The sequence below is a fragment of the Colobus angolensis genome, unplaced genomic scaffold, assembly GCF_000951035.1.
Source record: "Colobus angolensis palliatus isolate OR3802 unplaced genomic scaffold, Cang.pa_1.0 Scaffold146, whole genome shotgun sequence".
In the NCBI taxonomy this organism is placed as follows: Eukaryota; Metazoa; Chordata; class Mammalia; order Primates; family Cercopithecidae; genus Colobus; species Colobus angolensis.
The window spans coordinates 3,145,689-3,154,559 of NW_012114555.1; the positions used below are offsets into that span (position 1 = coordinate 3,145,689).

The following is an 8,871-nucleotide window of genomic DNA, read 5'->3' on the forward strand; positions in this document are numbered from 1 at the left end:
ATATATATTTATTTGTATATATAAAGAATACATGTATATTTATGGATAAATATATATATTCTTTCCTTCAAGGGAACTTATGTTTGACTCCTGGCTCACATCCCACCAGGTAGCTCAGTCTTTCTTGCGACTTATGCCTCCCACGGTGGTGGAAAGGTCCCTGGGTTTGGGTGGCCCTAGGGTCGCTCAGATAATCACCAGTCTGATAGTAGGACACACATCACCCTGGGCCTACACACTGTTCCTCCAGGTCCATTGGCTTTGCAGCTTCTGGGTCACCTGGGCACTCCATCATCTTTGCCAAAGCCAAGTGTCATTAGCCTTTCTTCTCCCAAGTCTTCATTTCTGATTGCTGATGGGGCAAGGTAGAGGCCCTGCTGTGGGTACAACCCAAGGACCCCAAGAAGCTCCTTTCCTCACCTGTTGCATCTCAAAAGGGCTCTCCTTTGTCCACTCTTTGGGAGGGTACACCAAGCATGATTGCCTTAATGGACCAGGCTTTTGAAAAACAAAAAAATCCCAAAGTAAAGTCTATGTCTGGAGCCGTCTCCACTTCTGCCCGGCCACAAACCTCCCCTGAGACCAAAAAATCATGGAGCCTGGCCAGTTGCCTGAAGGAAGCTAAAGGCAAGAACAGAAAGGGAAAATAGAAGTCACTATTTCAAAGAAAGAACCCTGCCTTACTAATATCATGTCAACTTTATGTCTCAATAGAATACACCATATAGAGCAAGATTTGTAGAACTACTAGTTCCTCAGTACAACTAGGTAACCTTTTAAACCAACGTCAACCTATTCAATACATTTATAACTTAAGACAACTCATTCCTTCTGGCTAAGTGGTTAGCCTAATGTTCTTTTAAAAAGAGTAAGGTGATATGTATAAGATTAATTAAACCTTTCCCTACTGTTTCCTGTCATCTACATTTCCAGCTAATAAGGTTTCTACTAAAATTATAGTAAAATGTCACAAAGCAGTGCTTATGAAGAAAGCAGTAGCCTAACAGTCAGAGAGATTTTATGAGGAGGTTGTACTCCTGTCCTATCTCATTAGCTTGACATCTTACCAGTATCTCCACTCCTGAAAAGTGTTTCAGTGACATGAATCCGGTCTCTGCTAGATCCAGAGGCCCAGATGAAGTCGGCATGATCTTACTTATAGCATACAATTTCTAGGGCTTTCCCCTTTATACCGCCTTTGTGCAAACATTCTCTCATTTCAGGATGAATTCAACATAGTCCCATGTATTCTTTCTTTCTTGCTTCCATCTGGTCAGTCGGCCAGCAGATGTTCTTCCTAACAACAGCAGAGATCAGCAAACTTTTTCTGTAAAGGACCAGATAATAAACATCTTGGGCCCTCAAGGCTGTCTTGGTCACAACTACTCCACTCTGCCGCTGTAGCTGAAAAGCAGCCATTGTGGCTGGGTTTCTTTTTTCTTTTTTTTTCTTTCTTTCTTTCTTTTTTTTTTTTTTTTTGAGATGGAATCTCGCTCTGTCGCCCAGGCTGGAGTGCAATGGCCCAATCTCAGCTCACTGCAACCTCCGCCTCCCAGGTTCAAGCAATTCTCCTGCTTTAGCCACCCGAGTAGCTGGGATGACAGGCACGCGCCACCACGCCCAGCTAATTTTTGTATTTTTTGTAGAGACGTGGTTTCACCGCGTTGGCCAGGCTGGTCTCAAACTCCTGACCTTGGGTTATCTGCCTGCCTGGGCCTCCCAAAGTGCTGGGGTTACAGGCATGAGCCACGGCGCAAAGCCTGTGGCTGGGTTTCTAATAAATCTTTACTATGGATGCAAAATTTGAATTTCATATATTTTTCACATGTCACGAAATATTACTCCTCTTCTGTTCAACCGTGTAGAAACTGTTTTTTAACCATGAGCCATACAAAAACAAGCAATGACTACGTTTGACCCATGGGCTGCAGTTTGGGCCAGTTCTTGATAATTCTCACTAATGTACAGAAAATGGTCCCCCAGGCAGCAAATAATTCACAAATCACTCCTATTTGGCTCTGGAATATACTCTGTAATTTTTTAAACAGCATGTTTATTGTCCTGGTTACCTTGATTCTAGTCCAGTAATAAAATTAGTGCACATTCCAGGTGAGCACAGACAAAGAGGCCACTTTAAAATTAGGCCGGGCTGTGGGGGTCTTGTGCAGTGATTGCAAACCCCCCAGTGGAAGAGGGGAAGTCCTCACACAGATAGTGACTAACTTCCTGTAGAGACATCGAACATTTTTACTACGCTCTTACCAAAGATTTAAACGGTGGCAATGCTAATTATACATTCTTTCTACATTTACACACTGGCACTTTTAAAAAAAAAAATCAGAAAACTGATTGCTGATTTATCTTGTTACCATGGTGATTTAAACATTTCCCTGAGCTTGAAAATACATGCCTTAGTACTTCATTAACTTCCTCAGAGATCATCAGGAAGGTAAGTCTTAGGATCAAAGTGGGTTTCAAGATCATCTAATCCAAGACTCTGAGTTCACAAGTGACAAAACCGAGGCCCAGGAGACTCAAACATTCTACAACCAAAATGTCTGCCGTCTGTATCTATCCCAAGGTCACTTGTTAGCAGCAGATGAATGAGACTTGCCCAAACCAGTTCTCCTGACTGTTGCAAAATGGTCTTTGTACCTCATCATTGGGACTCTAATCACTAGATCACCTGCCAGAGTAGTGACTTTAATGACCTTAGAAAGGGCACATCATTCTACAACATCCTGCCCCTCCCCATCACTCTCCTATTCTTTCAGAAGAGTGTTGGAATCCACGACCTCTTCTGTAGGTACTGGAAGGGGCCCAAAGGAGAATTCCTGCATATATCCAGAAAAGCCAGAAGTTTGGGGACCCATTCTTGAACTTCCTAGAATGTCCCCTTGGAGATGAGCATTGGCACTTGGAGGTGAAACTCTTGAAGGGTTTTTATTTAGAAATCAGATTGTCAGCATGTGGTGCCATCTTCTTAAACTTAGATAATGGGCCCAGAGTTGCCTGGCTAATTAGTGTCAGAGTCATTAGACTAGATGCATCTCTCCTGGCTTGCCAGAGTCTAGGTGTGGTTGTACGTCCTGAATGCACTGTTTTGAGTATTCAGCACCTGCTGTGCATGTGTCTCTGCAGCGAGCGATGCCCCTCCAAGACCATCCCGGGCCTCCCCAGACACTGCCATGTCCACTGCAAGTCCAGCTGTGATTCCAGCTGCAGATGCCTCTGACCAAGACCAGCCCACAGTCACTAATAACCTGGAGCCACGTGGGTGAACTGTCCACTCCGGTTCTCTCCGGATGAGAGAGAATCCTTTCAACAGCTGATATTGGGAAGCTGGGGCCAGGGCATGATCCTGATAAACACCTTAAATGTCTTGTCAACTGGATGCAAATTTTGCAATTGGTGTCCTTTTTTTTAAAAGTCAAATTACAAGGAAGTACCCAGATCAGGCAGTGGTAATCCCAAAGGTCATCAAACACATACAAGGAACATCTTGATCATAGGGCATGTGGGGAGGGCTACTGGGTCATCAGAGCCTTTGTTCCAGTGATTGTATGTATTAGGAGTCACAGCTTGCCCTGTGGCAGATCTGGATTCTTATACACTAAGATGTGTCTTAAGAATCGTAGTGCGTGGTTCATTCCTTTATCAAAGAACAGAAACTTATGACTACTCTACAGGGTAGATAATATTTTGGTACCTGTGTTTGCCACAGCCCTGATCCTCAAAGCCAAATTGATAGATTTCTCTTTGACTTCCAAGACCGAGCAGTTATAAGTCACCTTGAAGTAAATTGTTTACGCCTGGAAATGCAGGGAGGGCGATAGCTTTGTAAATTGGTTTACATTTTTCTCCTTGAATTTGTCTAGGGTCGCAGCGCTTCCGAATCATTTAATGACATTGTCGGATATCTTTTACATTTCAATTGCAATCCATGAAATTACATTTAGAAGATTCTTAGTACTTAACTGTAGTCTTCTCCATGAATTACCCATTAGAATAGACTGGCAGCAACGGAATATGCAGAAAGTAAGCCTTTAGCTTATAGTTTCATCCCTACCCCTTATGCCTGCCTGAGTCGTACAGGGATGTGTGTGTGTGTGTGTGCATGTGTGTCAGAGAGAGAGAGAGGAAGAGAAAGAGCAGAATGTCTGTATACTACATGCTGCTAAGGTAGTAAATAAATCAGTAATGCAATATTGTGGGTCCAAACTACTCTTTGCACTACTTTATTTACAGTAGTAAATAAAATTATTTTTATACAATTGACTACCAGAAAGTGTTTTTTTTTTTCCTTTTTTATAATTACTGTTACCATACAAAGTCTAAAGGTCCACGCATTCTCCTTGAGGAGGGAAAAAAGAAAAGTCCTCCTGATGAGAGGGCTTATTTTTCATGACCCATTAACATTTGCAGATAGGAAGGTGGCAGGAGGCTTCTCTCCAGGAATCCTGAGCTCAGGTCTGGCCTTGGAATGTTCGCACAGTATCAGACATTGTTTCAGGGCATTGTGCTGCTCTGAACCTGGGCTCTATGTTCATTCCAGGCTAAGCTTGCAGTTCATCCTCCTCCTCCTCCTATGAGTGCTGCTCCTGTTTTAGCAAATGTTGTCTCTCCTATTTGCAAAAAAGCCAGAGGTTGAAGGCTGACAGCCCTGGATTCAAATTCTGGTCCTGTAACTGACAAGCTCAGTAACCTTAGGTGAGTGATTAACCTTCTCTGAGTCTCAGATTCCTGTGCTATAAAATGGGATGATGAAAACCACCTCCTGGGCTTTTTATGAGGCCTGAGTGAGATAATATATGTAAAGCCTACAGGATATGGTCTTGTATTAGGTCGTTCTTGCATTGCTATTAACTAAATACCTGAGACAGGGTAATTTATAAAGAAAAGAGGTTTAATTAGCTCAGAGTCCTGCAGACTGTACAGGAAACAAGGTGCTGATAGCTATTTGACTTCCAGGAAGGCCTCAGGAAACTTTCAATCATGGCAGAAGGCGAAGGCGGAGCGGACATGTCTTACATGGCCGGAGCAGGAGCAAGAGAGACCGAGGCAGGTGCCATAGACTTTTATTTATTTTACTTTTGTTTCTCTCTACAGATAGATAGAGCTCTATATCTACCTATATATGGAGAGAGAATATATGTATTTAAATATATATTTGAATATATATACATTTATATATATATATATTTTTTTGAGGTAATCTCAATGTCACCCAGGCTGGAGTACAGTGGCACGATCTTGGCTCACGGCAACCTCCCCCTCCTAGTTCTGGTGCCTCAGCTTCTGAGTAGCTGGGACTGCAAGCATGTGCCACCATGCTTAGCTAATGTTTTTGTATTTTTAGTAGAAACAGTGTTTTGCCATGTTGCCCAGGCTGGTCTTGAACTCCTGAGCTCAGGCAATCCACCTGCCTTGGCCTCCCAAAGTGCTGGGATTATAGGCGTGAGCCACCGCGCCCAGCCTATTACATACTTTTATATTTTTATTTTTTATATTTTTTGCCACACACTTTTAAACAACCTGCTCTCACGAGAACTCACTACCATGAGGACAGCATCCATGGGATGGTGCTAAACCATTCATGAGAAATTCATCCCCATTATCCAATCACCTCCTGCCAGGGCTCGCCTCCAACATGGGGGATTACATTTCAATACTGAGATGTGAGCAAAGCAAACATCCAAACTATATCAGGTCCTAAATATGGTAGGTCATTATTTTTATAACATAAGAAAGAGCAGTCTGAGGGGCCAGAGAGTGACTCTGCTCTGCTGAGATCCTCTCTTCATGGCAAACACACCCATTTCCAATCTGTTGGGAACATGAGCTCACAGCTACACGCCACACTGGGAATTGCCCTAAGCTGCTGGGATCTGCCCAAGGGCATACCCTTGCAAGAGCAGCCCATGGCTAGTGGCTCCCTGATGTAGGCAGAGTTTCTCAATCTCAGCACTATTGACATTTGAGCTGGATGGTTCTTTGTTGGGGGGCAGGGTTGTCTTGTGCATTGTTGAATATTAAACAGCCCCTCTGGCCTCTAATTAATGAATGCTGCAGTGGACGCTCGCCACCCCTGCTTCCCAGTGTGACAGCCAAACACCTCCTTAGGAGCAAAATCACACTCCCTTCACCTTGAGAATGACTGATGCAGGAAAACAGAGGTCCCTTGCCTCAGTTTGGAACAGGGCTGAAGGGCAGGGCATCCCCAGCTCCAAAACTCCATGTTGGTTGCAACCTCACTGAATGCAACTTCTCCTCACTCTGCCCTATTCTGCCTTCCTCATGTTCTTTTTTTTTTTTGAGACTGAGTCTTGCTCTGCCACCCAAGCTGCAGGACAGTGGCGTGATCTTGGCTCACTGCATCCTCCATCTCCCAGGCTCAAGAGATTTTCCAGCCCCAGCCTCCCGAGTAGCTGGGATTACAGGCCCGTGCCACCATGCCCACCTAATTTTTATATTTTTCGTAGAGGTGGGTTTTGCCACGTTGGCTGAGCAGGTCTCGAACTCCTGACCTCAAATGATCTACCCGCCGCAGCCTCCCAAAGTGCTGGCATTACAGGTGTGAGGCACCATGCCTGGCCTTTCCGCCTTTCCTCATGTTCTTATAGGATTTTCCAACACTGATCCCCAGAAATCTTCACACCCAACTCTGTACCTCAATTTCTAAAACAAAACAACAACAACAACAAACCCTAATGTATTAGTTTGCTGGGGCTGCCATAACCAAGTACCAAATACTGGGTACTTGAACAACAGAAATTTATTTTTTCACAGTTTTCGAGGCTGGAAGTCCAAGATCAAGGCGTCAGCAGGATTGATTCCTTCTCAGTCCTCTCTCCTTGGCTCGTAGATGGTTGTCATCTTTCGGGGTCCTCACATGGTCTCTCCTCTGCGTGTGTCTGTGTCTTAGTCTCTTCTCATAAGGACACCAGCCATATTGGATTCAGACCCGCACACATTTGTTGGGGAGCAGGTTGTCTTGTGCATTGTAGAATGTTAAACAGCACCCCTGGCCTCTAATTAAAGAATGCCTGCAGTGGGCACCAGCACGCAGTGGCTCACACCTGTAATCTCAGCACTTTGGGAGGCAGAGGCGGCTGGATCACTTGAGGTCAGGAATTTGAGACCAGCCGGGCCAACATGGTGAAACCTTGTCTCTAATAAAAATACAAAAATTAGCTGGGTGTGGTGGTGCATGCCTCTAATCCCAGCTACTCGGGAGGCTGAAGCATGCACATCGCTTGAATCTGAGAAGTGGAGGTTGCGGTGAGCTGAGACTGTGCCATGCCATTGCACTCCAGGCTGGGTGCCAGAGTGAGACTCCATCTCAAAACAAAACAAAACAAACAAACAAAAGGCAGTATCTTCAAATACTGTCACATTCTGAGGTACTTGGGGTTAGGACTTCAACATGAGAATTTGGTGGCAGGACACAATTCAGACCTTACCACCAATAGCCCTTACACCATGGAAGGCTGGTTCCAGTCCAGCAAATGGATTCACTCATGGGATCCATCCTGGTCTGCTCAGCTCCAAATGAGGTTGGGAAATGCTGGCATGGTTCTGGGGTCAAACCTGGGTTCAGGTGAAGCTCGTAAGCTAATTGTCAATTCATGTCCCACCTTAGACATCTGTCCTCCGGGGATTTCTCAAGGCTATATGATCTGGATCCATCACACACCTTCTCAAGCCCCAATCTTCCTCTTCTCTCCTTAAATTCTAAACTGAATTTCCACAAGCCTAGTGTCCAAGCTGGCTGGAATAGAACCTTGCACAGTTAAGGCAACGTGGGGTAGGAGGGAAGGAAAAAGGAAATAGGAGGTGTGAAGGAAAAATAAATATTGGGACTCCCAAACCATAAGCTGAAAGGAAAAGTCAAGCTGGGAACAGCTTAGGGCAAACTTGCCTCCCAGCCTATTCAAAGTCATCCCTCTGCTCACTGAGATAAATGCGTATCTGATTGCCTCCTTTGGAAAAGCTAATGAGAATCTCCAAAGATTGCAGCTGTTTGTCTCTCGCCTATCTGTGACCTTGAAGCCCCCTGCCAGCTTTGAGTGGTCCTGCCTTTCCGGACTGAACCAGTGTTCATCTTACATATATTGATTGATGTCTCACATCTCCCTGAAATGTATAAAATCAGGCTGTGCCCTGGCCACCTTGGGCACATGTCATCATGACTTTCTGAGACTGTGTGACAGGCACACATCCTTGACTTTAGCAAAATAAACTTCCTAAATGGACTGAGACCTGTCTCAGATATTCTGGGTTAACAGAGGGTAGGGTACAGAAGTGATATTCAGTTACTTCCCTATCGTCCCCACCACTTGGGGCATTCTTAGACCATAGGTTGCCGACCAGTAGGTTGAAACAAATCCAACCCACAGATACAATTTTTTTGGCCCACTCAGTATTTTTAAATTTTTCAATTAATTGCGAATATTGTAAAATCAAGGATATGGGGCTTCTCCTAAAAACTCTAATGATGTGAAAAAACTGGGCTTTCATTGCTGCATGGCAAGAATTAGCTGAGGCTAACTAGGTCTTCCCTTTTTAGTTAGAGTCTGTCCTTTCCGATTTGCCACAGTCCCCACCATTCCCTGTTGCTTTACACCTAGTCCATTTATTCCTTTATGCAGGCATTTGGGTTCATAACTCATGGTTTGAATCTCCTTCTCTTCATTCTTAATGACTTCACTGTGAAAAGTCTGAGAGAGATCTCCAAATTCATTTACTGCTTAATCATTTCCAAGCTTTTGGGAGCTGGGAAAGTGGTACTCTGGTATTCTTTCTTTCTGCTCCCTGATTGAGGGAGATGTCAAGCTGTAGGTCATTTGGAGTTTCAATAAAGTATCCGAT

At 44.3% G+C, this 8,871-nt stretch overlaps 1 protein-coding gene across 1 annotated transcript in view; it reads left to right on the forward strand.

Annotated features, from left to right (window-relative positions):
* Positions 1–4,284, forward strand: part of SEL1L3 (sel-1 suppressor of lin-12-like 3 (C. elegans)) — a 119,021-nt gene extending 114,737 nt beyond the window's left edge. Inside the window, exon 24 of the mRNA XM_011935640.1 lies at positions 3,142–4,284. Coding sequence (XP_011791030.1) covers positions 3,142–3,281 — 140 coding nt within the window. The 3' untranslated portion in view covers positions 3,282–4,284. The remainder of the gene's footprint in view (positions 1–3,141) is intronic.
* Positions 4,285–8,871: the final 4,587 nt, after the last annotated feature.